At 41.5% G+C, this 17,332-nt stretch overlaps 1 protein-coding gene across 1 annotated transcript; it reads right to left on the reverse strand.

Annotated features, from left to right (window-relative positions):
• Positions 1–299: 299 nt before the first annotated feature.
• PRKRIP1 (PRKR interacting protein 1 (IL11 inducible)) lies at positions 300–9,672 on the reverse strand. The gene is made up of 6 exons (XM_018573767.1): positions 9,530–9,672; positions 8,291–8,369; positions 6,594–6,694; positions 5,294–5,379; positions 3,973–4,025; positions 300–457 (listed from the first exon to the last, which is right to left on the reverse strand). The coding sequence occupies exons 1-6, from the start codon at positions 9,650–9,652 to the stop codon at positions 378–380; spliced, it is 522 nt and encodes a 173-aa protein (XP_018429269.1). The 5' UTR covers positions 9,653–9,672; the 3' UTR covers positions 300–377.
• Positions 9,673–17,332: the final 7,660 nt, after the last annotated feature.

Below are 17,332 nucleotides of genomic sequence, written 5' to 3' on the forward strand. Positions count from 1 at the left end.
TTTATTACATCACATCACACACACAAAAATGATCATGAATTTGAACTGTCAGCCCAACTGTGACTGGCTCTCGCAGCAATGCAAAGTCAAAATCAACCAGATCTGTCTTGTGCATGAACAGTGGACTCAATAATAGTATAGGACTTAATTGAAAATGGCTTCTCCTATACAATTATCACTTGTAACCTCTACAAAAAAAAAAATATACATTTTGGATCCGGCATTCTCTTCATGAGAATATGTGCTGGCGGTTTTTTATCATCCAGTTGTAAACATTGGCGTTGTTCCAATTCCAAAAATGTTGAAATCCTTATTTATGGAAAATGTTCACTCCAGGGAGGTAAAGTCTATTAATGGCTCCTAATACAATGCAATGTCTATTCATCAGACTCATCCTCTTCAGAATCTTTAGCACTAAGCTCCTTATCTTCCACTTTTTGAGGATTCTTCTGTGTTCCTAAATGAAAATGCACATAGCATATTAAGAATTCAGGGGTCAAGATAGGTCAAACTAATTAAATTTATATTATTAGGATTTAAAAAAATAATAATAATAATTACATTAATAAAAAAAATTACATTAAAGAAGAACTCCAGGAATTAACCAAAGTAACCCTTGCAGTGGGGACACCCCAATGCAAGGGTTAATTGCTCATTTTGGGCTGGATTAAAGAAGACATACTTACCTGGTCCTCAATCCTGCTTGGTTGAGGGACCGGTCCTGCAGTCTCTTCTCCCCTGGTCTCTGACTGTCTAAGCCCCGCTGACGTAATCACATCTAATGCAGGTCCATTCACCTGCATTAGAAGTGTGGCTGCTGAGGGACATACCCCAGCTGGAGTGGAGGGGGAGAGAGGTCAACGCTGACTGCCACTGGACTGAGGATCAGGTGAGTATATCTTCTGTATTCCGGCCCCTAGGCCAAAATGAGCAGTTAACCCTTGCAGTGCGAGGGTAGCCCCACTGCAAGGGTTAATTTTGTGACTTCCTGAAGTTCCTCTTTAATGGTGGACAGATGTGGTGAATCAAAATGAAAAATACAAACATTTGCCTAGTATTTCATGTCACCTCATACTTGAATCATCTTCAGGTTTATGTAGTAAGGCGAAGGCATAAAGGAGAAACCATTGTTACACAACCAAAAAGATCAAAACAGTACACACGAGAGTGTTAGACAGTATTGAAATGTTGCTTCCAGCTACATTAAATTTGTCTGTGTATCATAGGTAGGCAAATTCCGGCCCTCCAGCTGTTGTGGAACTACAAATCATATGAGGCATTGCAAGATTCTCACAGACATCACTCTGAAAGATTTGGAGTTTCACCACAGCTCGCCTACCCCTGCTGTGTATTGTGTATGACCATTTCATTAACATTTGACGCATCACAAACAAAAAATCTGAGAGAGAATTCTACAGATCATATTCTCGCTAAAGATGTCCACACATTTCAGTATAATGGTTCGAATCTGATAGTTGCAATATTTGAATCATAGACGTGGGCAATAATCAGGAAGGTTGGAAAATTGTATTAAATTTGTGGTTGCAGAATGTGCAGTAGATTGAAAACAAACAAAAAAAAACAGAATAATTGTATTCAACGTGATCTTTTTATATATTAAAAAAATTAAAAATTAAAAAAAAGGGAGGATATTCCATCCATTTTAAAGGCAAAAGTGTAATGTTGGGCAAGTCACAGATTCTGCAGAAACTGTGTGAATATTAGTTATTATCCAGTATTAAAAGGAGAACTATGAGGGGAGTGCTTTTCACTCACCTCATAGTTCTAGCCGACCTGTGACAATGAGACTGTCACAGGTCGGCTCAGTAGATCGGGAAGTGAGCGAACACATACCGGTGTTCGTTCACTTCTCGATCCTGTCACAGCTCTCTGCCGTGACAGGGGAGTGGCTGGATTCCCCCCTCCGATCCACCAGCGCTGACTGGCAGGACGGACGGGGGAGGGGGCGGGTACAGCTGGCTCTGCCTCTAGATAGGCAGAGCCCGCTGTCACTCACGCAGCTGGGTGGATCCAGACAATTGTTGGGATCCGTTTCAGCATACCGCAAGATACTGAGCTTCGGGTGACAGGAGGACGCCAGTTTGTGTCCTCCCGTTACCCTTAGGAGAAGGGTCTCGACATCGATGTCGGGATCCGCTCCGGCGTCTCAGTATACCGTGAGCTGTAGCTCGCGGTATACTGAGCTTAGGGTGACGGGAGGACGCTAGTTTGTGTCCTCCCGTTACCCTAAGGAGAACTATGGGGAAAAGCTCTGACCCCATAGTTCTCCTTTAAAGGGTAGTGAAGACATATGATAATAATGTGTGTTATCTGAGGTAAAGACAGGGAACACAACATACAAGCATTGAATCACTTTAAGGGAAACAATTCAGACAGGTATACTCATGCTTCAAGCCTGGAAAAGAATCAATGTAGCCACTGCATCTAGTAGATGCAATATATTACATTTTGTTTAGATGTATTTTAAGTTGACATATTGCAAATGTGTATTTATTTGGGATAAATCTACAAGTTATTCTGACATAACGGCAGGTAATAATTATTTATAGTGACATCTGAACACCCGTGAACTGCAGCACTCCCTCTAGCTCACTCAGGTGTAGGAACATAAAGGGATGGTGACTGACACTTTTATCGGAGAGTGGTGTAACAGATTTCTTAGCATTCAGATACATTTTTACATAGATATTTGTGCATGTATAAAAAGGTTTTCATGCTGTGATATTGATTATTTAATTGCACGTTGGAGGCATTGTATATACTCAAGATTTGTATAGGATATTTTCAGGACCATATCAGAATTCTACCTGAGGTTTGCATTTTTAAATGAGATTATGAGACTGGCTTTTATTGGTAGGGGGATCATGATTTTATGTGTATATTGTAGGGATGCACCGATCTATCGGCCGCCGAAACATACCGGCTGAAAATGGCATTTTCCTGCCGATACATCGGCACATCCCTGCTTTCTTTCCTCCCCGCTGGGCGCTGCTCTGTGTCCCAGCGGGGACAGAAAGTGTGACAGCCGGCCGAGCACTGCGGGAGGAGAGCGCTGTGAGCGGCCGGCGTCTCTCCTCCCACACCGCTCAGCCTCCTATCATAGAGCGGTGTGTGGGCAGAGACAGGCCGTGATGTCACAGGAGGCTGAGCTCTCCTCCCTGCAATGCTCGCTCAGCCTCCTGTGGCAGCGAGTCAGGATGGAGAGCGTGTACAAGCACTCAGCAATCGCTGAGTGTTTGCACATAATTGAGCACAGAGTATGTTTACTATATCCTCAATTATGAATGAATGGGAGTGATCTACATCACCTCCTGTTCATTCATGATTGTGGTTATAGTAAACATATCCTGTGCTCAATTATGTGCAAACACTAAGCGTTCTCAAGTTATGAATGAACAGGAACACTCATAGAGGATTCCTGTTCATTGATAACAGGGGCTGCAGAAAAAGAGATTGAGGACTCTGTGTTCTAAATCTCTTTTTCTATTTTAAAAGGGAAATATCAGGGGTCTTTTTAGACCCCTAATATTTCCCAGAAGCCCCTAAAAGTAAAAAATAAAAATATTTAATAAAAAATGAATACATAAAAAAATTAAGCAATTTATACAAAAATAAAATAAAAATAAATTGAAAAATTAGAAAAAAGTAAAATAAAAAACATGTTCGGTTTTGGCCTGATAAAATTTTTTTTTTTTTTCGGTTTTGAAATTTCCATTTCGGTGCACCTCTAATATATTGGGACATGTATTCCAATAAGAGAGTGTTTTGTGATACCTTGTACACCTGTTTCTAGGAGTCATTTTTTATAGCTCTATTTCAAATTAACAAAATTATTTTTACTTATATATCAAGAGTGGTGCGGATAGTTTTTAGGAGTTCAGTTTAGTTTAGTGTGATTTATCATTTATAGTAAATCATAAATCTAATATATTTCACTAAAAAGATACAAACCTTTGTCTTCTTGTTGTTCTTTTTTAGCCTTTTTCTTCTCCTTTAGTTTTTGTCTGTAATGAACATTAAAGGTCAAATCACTATATATAGTTCCATACAATTATGTAAAAATAGATGATGAACTATATTTCCTTCTAATGTAAGGCCCGGTTCACACCTGGGCGTTTTGTAGCGCGTTCGAATGCTCTGCAAAACGCTCAAACACCGAAATCCCATTGTTTACTATGGGTATGGTTCACACCTGGGCGTATTTCAGCCCGTCTGAACGTGCTACAAAGCGGCCTACGCCCAAAGAAGTACATGAGCTTCTTTGGGGCGTTTTTGTCGCGCGTATCCATTGGGATACAGCCAGGTAGCCCTTGGAAACGCGCATTTGTCGTGCGTTGTTTTACCGCGAATCAAAAATGCGCGTTTGTCGCGCCGCACGCTTTTACCGCAATTTGCTGTAAAAAAAAACGCCTAAGGCTGGGTTCACACCTAGGCGTGTCGAAAATGCGTTTGTTGCCGCACGTTTTTACCGCGATTCGTTGTAAAAAAAAAACGCGCAACAAACGCGCATTTCAGAGGGCTACCTGGCTGTATCCCAATGGATACGCGCGACAAAAACGCCCCAAAGAAGCTCATGTACTTCTTTGGGCGTAGGCCGCTTTGTAGCGCGTTCAGACGGGCTGAAATACGCCCAGGTGTGAACCATACCCATAGGAAACAATGGGATTTCTGTGTTTGAGCGTTTTGCAGAGCGTTTGAACGCGCTACAAAACGCCCAGGTGTGAACTGGGCCTAAATGATAAACCGGTTTAATCAGCCATACAAGGAAACATGAATGTGTGTTAAACAAGCCTGTGTACATGAACCCCCAAAACAACTGATAAAGCTCAATATTCTGTGTTTACTTATATGAGCGGCACCCACAACATCCAGGCCAAAGACTAACAGGGTTATTCACAAAAGGGTGAAGGGTTTGGAGAAGGCAGGAGAAGTGGACAATCTAGGACAACATAGCTTGTTTGGAAAAATTCTCCAATTCAGCTCACTTTCCAGTTCAGCTATGTTGTCCTAGATTGGTCACTTCTCCTGCCTTCTCCAAACTCTTCACCCTTTTGTGAATAACCCTGTAAGAGTAAAGGGTATGTCTGTCCAGCAGGACAGGGCAGGTGAAAGTGCATTGTGCATGTATACAGAATAGCAAATGCTATAGAGGGTGATCCAAAAATGGAGTAGGGACATGGCCAGGGGACCTTTGTTTTATTGTACAATATGGGGTCCTAGTCATATACCCAGACGAATGAGCTTCTAGGTCATCAATAAAGAACTCAATTACCTTTTTAGTCTGCGTTTTGCTGTTCTCTCCTCTGCCTTTATTTCATTCTCCTTGACTCTTAGTTGAAATTCTTCATCTAGCTTTTGCTGCAATATGTTAAATGACATAAACATTTTGATAAAGAAGTGTGTTTTATAATATATGCTTTATTGGTCAAACTATATTTTTCTAAATGATTTTACCTAACACCACTGAAAAAGTACAATGTAAGACCGAACATCATATAGAACAGTAAGGATGGGGGGGTTGAGCTTTATGTCAAAGGTAGGGCTAAGGGCTGAAGTGGGATGGAAGGGAGGGCATGAGTGGAGTTAAGATGGGAGGTGAAAAATGTGGTAGAGAATAAAAGTTGGGAGGGTGAGGGTATATAGCATTGGTAGGCACACTCTGGCCCTCCAGCTGCTGTAGAACTACAAATCCCATTAGGCATTGCAAGATTCTGGCAACCACGGGCATGACTCCCAAATGCAGATGCACACCAGAAGTTGTAGTTTCACCACAGCTTGAGGGCTGGAGTTTGCCTACCCCTGGTATATAAAATAAAGAGGGGGAAAGGTCTGGAAGAATAAGGTTGGGGCAAGTCAAAGAGGCGAGGGGGGAAAGAAATACAAAAAAACCTTTGGTAAGGGTGGAGGTGGGACCTGATTAGGATTCTCTGGCCTATAGTCGCTTCCCTTTATTGGAGTATCAAAAACTGATCCAGTAGCGCCAAGTGTGTCTATAGGCTTAAGATTTGTTTTAAAGTTAAATACTCTATCTGTAAACTATACATTTATATCACTACATCTACTCTCCGTGCCGCTCTCCACATTGAGAAAATAAAAATGTCTGGATTTCCTCATCATACGCAGTCAAACCAATCACAGTGGTGTTGAACATGGAAGTAATATACTTTATACATGAATTCCAGTAACTTGATACACATCTGTCCATCCTAATAGCACAGGCCATTTTTACCCTACATCACTTATTTATATTATTTACCAAAAGAGATTAATAAAGAAACTCACAGTTCATTAACTCCTAGCAACTCCAAAGCATACCAAAACAGCACATGTGCACTGAGTGGCCAGATTATTATGACCACCCCATCAGTACTTGGTTGGGCAGAATGTCAAATGTGGGGTTTGCAGGAAAGCGCAACATACAGCCGCCCTTATCTTTTTCCCACTTTTCTAATGAACCTTGGGCTGCTATCAGCCTAATGCTGAGAGAATGCAGTTTGTAAGTCCAGTTTGACTGTATAACCATTTTGACAAAAACCAGGTCACTTATTTGTTTAAAAGGAAAGATAAAATACCTTCTCAGACATGAAATCCATGAATTCTTGTCTCTGATACTCTCTGCGACGAAGATGGCGATACACATGAAATTCCCCACTGCCAGCACCAGCGCTGGAACCTAGAAAAGTAAATGTGCAAGTATTCCTTTTTTATTTGGAGCATTTCAATTTATTTCTGGGATACAACACTTATAAAAAGAAAGTCTCTGGTAATGTGTAAGTATGCACATTTGACACACTGCCACAGCTTTAGAGGTTACAGCTACGCTTTAGAAAAACAAGAGAATATAAAATAATACACTGGGGAAAAAAAAGCATTACAGCTGAACTCCAGCCTTACACAGCTGTACAGGCTCCTCTCCTGTACTGAAACTGCTTACTCTAGTAAGATAGAGCACATCTGATTTTTTGGCTGGACATCCAGCATAATCTATTGCTTTCCCCCACAGCCTTTCTGTGCCTGGCCTGCCCTGTTCATTCATTATATTTCAGTTATTTCAATCATGGAGGTACAGTATCAAATGTAGGTGTTAACTAGGGCGGTTGGAATGCAAATGCCTAGGAATGGCCTCTCCTCCAGACTGACATTCACTCATGAAGGCATTTTTTATATTTGCTCCACTCCTCCCAGGAGCCAGCCCACTGCTTGCATTAGGGCTGAAGGCTCTTGAGGAGTCCTGAGGCAAGGCCTTGACTTAATAGCATTTACATTACGTGTTAATTCATTTGAATGGTCTGCCTAACGCACCACAGCAGGTCATAAAACAGACTTGCTGCATTTTTTATAGCGCAGTGCATCGCAATGCACTCCATAACTACGCATTGTGGTGCACTACAATGCAGATGCATTGTGAACAATGAATGGCCACATGTAGTGCTGCCCTGCACTCTGAATTTCGCTTGCAAATGGTGAGCACTCAGTGGTCAGCACGGTCACCCAGTGCTGGCCATTTCCAAGCGAACTTCAAAATTCAGAGTGCAGGGCTGCTCTATATGGCTGTACAGGGTACAGATAATACACCTGCACCGGCGGAGGGGAAGAAGCGTTCGCCCAAAAGTAAGTATAGCAAGGGTGGGAGAGGGGGCCAGATTGGAGGGGGTAATTCAATCTTCCCAAATTCACCTGGGAGAGTGGAATTACCCTTTTAGTAACCACCAAGGGCTCTATTGCTTTGCAATGTTGTCAGTCTCAGTAAGGGCCTGATGTCACCAGCACATTGAATGGCAATGTGTCATTAAATGGACTTTTGCTAATTAATCATACGGTGTGCTGGTGACATCATTTCTTCTTCTGTGTTAATCACGGTACCGTCCGTGGTCACTACAAGCACCCACCCGTTTGCACGGGTTTCTCTGATGTTCCGGTAAGGAGTTCAGCAAGGCTTCTTGTTTTTTGTCAGTAAGGGCCTGTTCACACTACTATGCTGCAGCAACTCACGCAGAATACATTTAGTGCACCGAGTGGCCATTCATTGTTTACAATGCATCTGCATTGCAGTGCACCACAATGTGTAGTTATGCAGTGCATTGCGATGCAATATAAAAATGCAGCAGGTCTGTTTTATGAGCCGCTGTGGTGTGTTAGGCAGACCATTCAAATGAATTAACACGTAATGTAAATGCTATAAAGTCAACCAAACATGAACTTACACTTTAACTTAACAATGCAACAATATTCAGCTAGAAAACTAAAAACAATTCAGAAGAATGCTTACCCATGACATCTCTGACAAATTCTGGTGGAGCTCTTGGGTTCCAGTCTTTTGGCCTTTCAGCTATTGGAGTAACTTTGTCCTGTAACACAGAGGATAGTATTCCAGATTAGGCAAGAGGGTTTGATGATGTTGCTAAGCTTTAATTATGATTTTGCAGTTGTCTCTGGTTTCCGGGGACAGTCCAAGGCTTATACACAAATATTTGTCATAGAAATGTTCTGTACATTTGTAAACTTAGGAAAAAAAATATTTCTGGTGTTACATGTCAACCTCATTCAGATATTATATTAACAAATTATTTTTAAAGCTGACTTTTATTTAAATATATTCTTCATTCGCCACAAGGAGTATAAATCCACTTATTGTGCACCAAATGCTTTTGAAAACATAGAAATTACATTAAAAAAAAAGAAGAAGAAAAAAGGAGTGGTGACATCATCACTGTGCTGTACATAATCTGTGCAGATAGCAGAGCTGTGGGAGAGACCCAGCAAGCTCCACCCACTACAGGCTACCTGCAGAGAACTACAAGAGAGGTGGAGACAAGACTAGTCACCCTGCACAAGGAGAGAGAGCAGCAGTGACTGGTCTGTATTACAGGGGGAAAAAAATACAAGGTAAAGTACAAGAGTTGTTTTATGCTGGATACAGACCAGGGAGAAATACACACAAGGCTACACATGGCTCTTGTATATAGACAATATTTATTTATCTCAGATTATAGCTTCAAAAAGACACATTTGGGGAAAAGTGACAGTGTCTCTGTCAATGTAATATTATATTAATTTTATATCTGTTTTACAAGGGAAAAAACCTGTAGACCCAGAAATCCAGTGTTTTCCTGTGCGCTCTGCAGTCTTATCTAAAAAATATGATTAGGAAGTACTGTATATTAGGACTACATAACACCTCCCCCCTGTATGAAGTGGGCGAGTGTCACCATAGCAAAGGAAGTGCGTTACTGGTAGGATCACAAATGGCAAATCAAGAAAAAACAAAAAACCTAATGCAGCACCACATATACACTGGAAAGCTGCAATATATTATATACTTTTTTGAGCTGGCTTCTTCTGGAAATGATCTTATTAAAAATAAATGTATTGCAGGTATAAAAGGAGACTCTTTCCGTGTTTACGGATCCATTACTGACTCAGGCTGTCATCATGTAAAAGTCAGAGATCGGATGTACTAGGAGCACTTCTATTTACTTATAGTCATCATTTCCAGCCGTACACCTACCGGGTTCCTCATCAGCCGCTCCAGCTTCAGCCTCTGCTCATCGGTGGCATTTCTCGGTATGACCAGCGGCTGGGGCTCTTTTTTTGGGCGAGCTGGTTTCGAAGCTCCTGTGTCTGCCGCCATAGTATCCACTGCTTGTTTACATCGGCGCGAACTGATGACGTCATCACGCATCTATCAGAGAGCTTCCTGTTAGAGGACCTGAGGCGTCTCCTTTGCAAATTCGGAGAGGCCATTTTTTCGGAGACCGCGTGACTTCGGCGGCGTTAGTCCTCAACAAAATGTCTGACTCAGAGCAAACTACCAAAAAATAAAAATGTGTGTGCGTGTGACAGGTTCCAGGTTTTTTTTTATTTCTGAGGTACAGACATAGGAGAATGAGCCTGCAGGAGCCAGAGCATTGCACCCATGATCCACCTATCACAGCTGCAATGTTTTACTGGCGCTAATGATAAATAATAATAATAAATTAATTTTTTTTTAAATTATATGTAGAAGTCTACTTTATTTTTTGCAATAGCTGGAATTTCCCTTCTAAATATGCTTCTAAAACATAAATGTCTGCTTTTTTGCGTATTTGCCAAACATTTGTATTCCTTAGGGGAGCAATTATATTGTACTGGGCAAGGTGTAGAAATGACACTTGGCAAACCTGCCTAAGAGCCATAAGTGGTGGTACATAAACTGGTACAGCGGCTGCATCTGAACAGAAATGCGTAGGTAGTTTCTTGCTGCAGGAATCCCAGGATGCGCAATGTGCTCCCACATTATTGGGTCCTCAAGCTGGCCACATGTTAAATAGTTTAGGTTGAATAGTACACAAATTTAAATATTTCATGCCTAGTAATTTTCTGTGATTGGAAAGATGGAGTCCTTTTACCGCAAACTATTTGGGCAAACATATTCCGGTCACACTCCTGGGTCTATGAAATATTCAATGGTCAAGTAACACAGCAATGTGTTATACCTTTTACCACTGCTTTCCAATACTCATTATTTAAAATAACCTTAAAGCGAGTCCGTACTTTGCCAATGCAGGGTGGAGCAACATCTTCACTTTAAGGCCCCTTTCACACAGGCCGTCTGATCCGATCGGTCTGTCATTTTTTAAGGTGGATCTGATAGGAAGTCCAGTGTAACTCTATAGGCAGTCAGATGGAAAAGGATGTGTGTCCATTTACATCCAATTATGCCCGACTCTGTCTAGGTCCTACAAAAAAAATTAACAGAGTTCCGATTTGATGGACCTGATTATGACAGATGAAATGTACCCGGATACACAGGGATCCCAACCTGAAAAAAGCTATTTCAGGACTGCTGGTTTTGTTTTGTTTTTTAGTATTCTGACAGCTGCTGCCTAAGTATAAGGGCCTGCTCACACTAGCCTGCACGCTAAGATGCTGAGTGAGGTCCGGTAAGTGGCAGCGTGATGCACTGTTTCAGCACATCATACTGCTGTTTACTGTTTTTTTTACTTGATTTAGAGTGCACAAAGTGTACATTCTATTCAGGTCTCTGCATGGTGTGTTGCCCTGCAGTGATCTGTGGTGCCATCCAGTGCAGCGTACATCACACCACCATTGTAAGCACACCCTAAGTCCACTAAAAAGTTCACATACATTTTATTAAAAAAAGTAGGGATGCACCGATACCAATACTAGTATCAGTATCGGTGCCGATACATAGTATTTGCGTGAGTACTCGTACTCACCCAAATGCTCCGATACCTAGCACGTGTACTTCCTGTATCAGGAAGCCGGGCAGCGCATCATTACACGCTGCCCCGTTTCCTGATTGGGCAGGAAACGGCTCCATGCTCTCTCGTCACTTGTGATGAGAGAGCATGGAGCCGACTTCCCGGCCAATCAGGAAGCCGGGTAGCGTGCAATGACGCGCTGCCCGGCTTCCCGATTGGTCAGGAAGCTAGTTAATCCGGAAGCCGGGCGCGTGTAATGACGCAGCGCCCGGCACTCTGATTGGCCGGGACGCCGGCTTCATGCTCCCTCGTCATCTCATGAATCATAATATTAAGAAAGTGACAAAGCATTAGCTTGTATTGCTTTAGAAAAAATGTGACCTGTCCCTTTAAGAAAAAGTATCGGTAATTGGTATCTGCGAGTACTTGATCAAAAGTATCGGTACTCGGTCTTAAAAAAGTGGTATCGGTGCATGCCTAAAAAAAAGGATTTGAAAGTGAAACATGAGAGGGAGTTAAGTATTTGACTAATTTGGTCTCCTTGCTTAACAACTGTTGAGATAACACTTAAGCCAGACAAGCATCGCATGCCTATCAATGCACTGCCCAACTTAGAGACGTGCATTTTATGAAGTAGCACTCTAGATTTACCATTCTGTAGCACTGCAAAGCTGGAAGCAGAACCTGAGCATGAAAAATTTTTAAACATTACCAGGCATACTGTAGATGACATCATATTGATATTTTCTACTGTGTATCCTCCTAAAGGTGGCCATACACTCTACAACCATCGCAAGACTTTAGTCTTGCGATGGTTGTACAGGGATTAAAAAAACGTACGATCTGCCTATCTTGGACAGGCAGATCGCACTCTCGATAATCGCAAGCCCGTCCCCCTGAGGGGCGGGCTTCCGATGACCGCAATGCTGAACGGGCAGTGTGCGCGTGCGCACACCGGCCCGTTCGGCATTTGTCTTCCGAGCACCGTTCTAACCAGCCGTGAATCGTACGATTCCCGGCTGGTTTTCGAACATGCTGGTTCGACAGAAGACGTGCGACCGTACAGTAGAAATGGTCGCACGTCTCCGTTCACACTGCTCGATTATCGTACGAAAAACCGATCGCATACGATTAACGTACGATAATCGTGCAGTGTATGGGCACCTTTACCCTACTGGCTTGGTATACCAGGCATATGTATACCGATTGCAAGGGGGCAGCATATGTCCTGCCCATATGACCTTCAGTATGGAGGTGATGCTTTGACATTGGTCCCAAGAAAAACATCAAAACATTGATGCCTAGTGCTGACAGGCATAAGGCTCCATAGCACCCCTAGGAGAGGGTTCAGTTAAGTTCTTAACCACTTGCTGTCCGGGGCATTTTCTTACTATTTGCGCACACATGATAAAATATACATTTTTGGCTAGAAAACAGCTTCAGACCCCCAAACAATGATATATGTCAATACCCAAAATGTCCCATATGGAACATTTTAAACACTTTTACCGCTCATCTTTTTAGTGTTATCAGTGATTGACAGGGCTAGAATTATTGCTCTCACTCCAATGTTCGTGGCGATATGTAACATGTGTAGCGCAATTGTCGTTTTCGCATGTAGGCGCACCGACGCGTGTTTGCGTGTATGTGCATGCACGTAGGGGGTGGGGGACTTAAAACATTTTTTTTTTCATTTTTCTTTTGTTACTTTAATTTTAATAACTTTTAAAGACTTTATTTATTTATTTTTACACTAACCCTATTGCTATCACATAGGAAGCTAACAAGCCCCCTATGTAATAGCAGATAGGGTGTGACAGGTCCTCTTTATGGAGACATCAGGGGTCTTTTAGACCCCTAATGTCACCTAGGGACCCCCAAAGAAGCTGAGGAAGCAGAGATCTGCTTCCCCAGCTTCATCTCCTGGCTCTAAGAGCTGGAGACTGTGTACAGTGACACCGGAAGTGATGTCATCCACATCACTTCCGAGTCCAGTGATCGGAGGAGAGATCAGCGGCTGGAAGCTGCTGAATCTCTTTCACCGCGCGGTACAAACGATCCGGCGGCTGTACAGACGCTGGATCGCTTGTACATTATCAGCAATCGCTGGCTGTTAAAAGCGGTACCAAGAACACGGCTGCTGCAGCAGCCGTTTTCTTGTTTCAACCACTTTAACCGGCCGCCGTCTATAGACGTATTGTGGCCTGGAAGTGGTTAATACATTTCCTCTCAGGTGTGACAAGTAGGTTGCCAGTTAAAAAAATATATATTAAAAACACAGGTAAAAATGGTTTCATTGTACGCATTTAACTTTTTAATCTCCATTTGCAATCCAAACTTCCCATGTTGGGTATCCTTTCTTCATTCCCTGCTAGGGTCCCTTAACAAGGGAGCAAATACGCACTTTTCTACACTTCAGTGAGATAAATGTGAAAGATTTGATATGAATATTATAAAGTAGGTGGAGCTTAAAGGTGGCCATACATTGTAAGATTTTCAGGTAGAGCTGACCTCATTTGTTTGGGGACATAACATTGCTGAACCTAGATCTGACCAAATAAAGCAACCCCAGATCATAACACTTATCAATTAGGTTCTTACCTAATTGCTTAGCTAAATCCAGAGAGTGACACACACACACATATATATATATATATGTATGTATACATCTATACTATGGGGTCTATTCACTATGCTGCCGAGGGCAGCCGAGTGAATGACCGATCAGAAGTGAAGTGAGCCGAACACTGTTCGGCTATTCACTTCAGGCTGGTACGGCTGATTTCAGCCGTAAATCGGCTGAAATCCGCCGTGCATCGGCCTGCTTCGTGTGGCTTCGGGTCGGTCGAACATGCTCAGCATGTTCGGCAAGTAACTGTGTAGTGATAGTAAAGCTTTAGTACATGCTAACATCAAAGAAAAGGCAATGAATCATTAACAGATAGGGGAATGGAGGAGGAAGTGGAATATTGATAAGAAAGGTATGAATAATGTTATGGAATTCCTAGAGCATGTATGGTGGATGTGGGAAGCTGTGTTGTAAATCCACACCTTGTATAAGCATTTCCTCCACCTCCTCTGATTCTTCTTAATTGCTTACAGGAAGTTAAGAACTTTCACATTCCACTGACGTTAAAGATGATCTGTATTTTTTGGTCTAGGATTAGTCGACCATTAATTACCTTCTTGAAAGAAAGTAGCAAGTACTTCAAATGTGGGGGCCATCATGCCTTTCTTTGAACAGTAGAACACACTTCTGTTGCATAGTACTGGTGATTTCTACACAATTGTTACAGTATATTAGTTGCTGTCGGGTAAACCACTACTGTAGATTTGAATTGATTTAATTTAGCAGCCAATACAGGGCTGCTTTCATTATCCTGCCTTTCCTCCTCACATACAGTAAATAACTAATAGTCCAGCATTGTATGTGATGATGCCAAAGGACTGACTGGAGCATTGGAGAGAAGAGGAGAGCACCAGAGCCTGCTGGAGAAGGAATACCCTAACTAATTCAGCCTCTTTATCAAACATTTAAGTCTTGCAGTGAGGAGGGCTCCCACTGCAAGGGTTTCTTTTTTCCATCCCAAATTGGGGCTTTAAGCTTTTCTATGGCCCAAATAGTCCAATTGATCCAGTCCTACTAATCATACTACACTGCAGGCACAATTATTAGGTTGTAGACATGTGCACTGCCAAAAAATTTGTTTCGTTTTAAATTCGGATTTGTGTTATTTCGTTTTGCGGGATTCGGGTGTGAAAGTCAATTCGGATTCGGACAAAATTCGGTAGCGGTAGTTTGTTCGAACGTTCGTTTCGTTTTTTATTCGTTTTGTTAGTTCGTTTGCAGCAAAGTGACATTTGAGGAGGAAAAATGTCTTTCTCCAACGAACGAAACGAAAACGAAACGAACGTTCGAACGAACTACCGCTACCGAATTTCGGAAACGGAAATTCGGATTCGTTTGCATTCGTTATATCTGTAATTCGGAATTATCCGAATTTCCGAAAATTTGTCCGAATTTCGATTCGGAACTAAACGAATCGCACATGTCTATTAGGTTGTATTTTTGAGGATTAATTTCATGATTGAACAACTACAGTGCTCTCGGTCAATCCAAAATGTTAAATATTCAGGTTTGAGATTTATTAAGAAAGTAAAAGTGAGGTTTTGGCTCTCTTAAGAGAATATCTGTGTGCACAATTATTGGGCAACTATATCGTGCAGAATTATTATGCAACTAAATGGAAAACGAACATTTTCTCATCTTATTTTCATCTGTTAAAGTGAGAATAAACAAACAAATTCAAAATTTACAAATAAACATTTCTGACATTTTTCAAAAAGAAAATCGGTGACCAATATAGCCCCCCTTCTTTTCAATAACAGTCATAAGCCTTCCATCCATGGAGTCTGTCAGTTTCTTCATCTGTTGGCTGAAAGATGCAGAATTCTTCCTGTACCACTGCTTGAAGAAAGTGTCTTCTAAAAACTGGCAGTAGGTTTGGGAGTTGATTTTGAGTCCATCTTCAACCCGAAAAAGGTCCAACTAGCTCATCTTTATTAATACCAGCCCACCAGTACCTCACCTCTACCTGGCTGGCGTCTGAGTCGAAGTGAAGCTCTGTGCCCGTTACTGATCCAGCCACAGGCCCATCCATCTGGTCCATCAAGAGTCCCTCTCATCTCATCAGTTCATAAAACCTTTGAAAAATCTGTCTTCAGATATTTCTAGGCCCAGTCTTGACGTTTAAACTTATGTGTCTTGTTCATTGGTGGTCGGGTTTCAGCCTTCCTCACCTTGGCCATGTCTCTGAGCACTGAACACCTTCTACTTCTGGGCACTCCAGGTAGGTTGCAGTTCTGGAATATAACAGCACTGGAGGATAGTGGGTTCCTGGTAGCTTCACGTTTGATTCTTCTCAAAACTGCAGCAGTTAATTTGCGTCTTTCTTTCTTAACACTTTTCTTGCGACCCTGTTGACTATTTGCACAAAGATTTTGAGGGTTCTGTGATCACGCCCCAAAATATCTTAGCAATTTCAAGAGTGCTGTACCCCTCTGAAATACTTTTTGCAATTTTTGACTTTTCAGAGTCAGTTAAATCTCTTGTTTGGCCCATTTTGCCTGAGGAAAAGAAGCTGCCTAATTATTATGCACGCCTTGATATTGGGTTTTGATCTCCTTAGGCCACACCCTCCCTCATTACACAAATACACATAACCTGATATGCTTAAAGCCTTCAAGTTTATACACCTTGGAGTTAGGACAATATGCATAAAAATGGTGATTTGGTCAAAATACTCACTTGCATAATAATTGTGCACATACTGTATAAACACAGAAAGATAACGTCTGTATTCTCCACATAAGCAATTTAATTTATCTTACAATGGGTGTTTGCTATGTAAAATGAGACAGACGTACTTAAGCATCTTTTATTAAGGGCTTCCACTAAAGGAAAGGAAACATACAAATATTCATTACATTAACAAAACCTATAGACTTTATTTCTTACTTTGTGTGTATTTTGGCAGTTTTTAAATTATGTAACAATTATACTACAACACAAATAAATGTATACACTTAGTCTACATGTTTACAAGATTATCTAAAAATAAAGAAAATGTATAGGTACTCTTGAATTCCTTGCGGTAATACATAGTTTGTATGGAAAATCAAAGGTGCATTTGCTTGTCAGCGAGTAACAAAAGTGAATTTGTATGAGGGAATTTAACACTGTTTTAATGATATATATTTTATTGATTCTCCGCAATTTCAAAACCTTCTCAACCAAACTCTTCCAAAAACGTTCACCTCTACAGGATAAATAAGTCAACTGAGCATGAGGGGAATGAGGTTGGGAGTCAGCATGAGTCTCTCTTTCTATTGGCATGAGTGCCATAAACTATCATGGATTTGATAACTATGGGATTCTTTAGAAACACAATTGAGTAAGTAGTGATTTAATGCAAAGGGCATAACTCAGCTCCAACCAGATTTCTCATTATTGTACTTAAAACATTTAAAGATGTCTACCAATTGCAGTTTGTTACTGCACACTGTCTACTAGTCTGCTATTGGATACAGTATGAGGCTGTGCTTCT

The sequence above is a fragment of the Nanorana parkeri genome, unplaced genomic scaffold (genome assembly GCF_000935625.1).
Source record: "Nanorana parkeri isolate BGI_ZX_2015 unplaced genomic scaffold, ASM93562v1 scaffold48, whole genome shotgun sequence".
Classification (NCBI taxonomy): Eukaryota; Metazoa; Chordata; class Amphibia; order Anura; family Dicroglossidae; genus Nanorana; species Nanorana parkeri.

Bases quoted from the DNA above. Each gene is read 5' to 3' on its own strand.
- PRKRIP1 (XM_018573767.1), bottom strand. From the start codon at position 9,652: ATGGCGGCAGACACAGGAGCTTCGAAACCAGCTCGCCCAAAAAAAGAG. The intron at 5,380-6,593 runs GTATTTTATCTT...AACATATTGCAG, and splicing joins TGGATTTCATGTCTGAGAAG to CAAAAGCTAGATGAAGAATT. The intron at 4,026-5,293 runs GTAATTGAGTTC...TGTTCATTACAG, and splicing joins GCAAAACGCAGACTAAAAAG to ACAAAAACTAAAGGAGAAGA.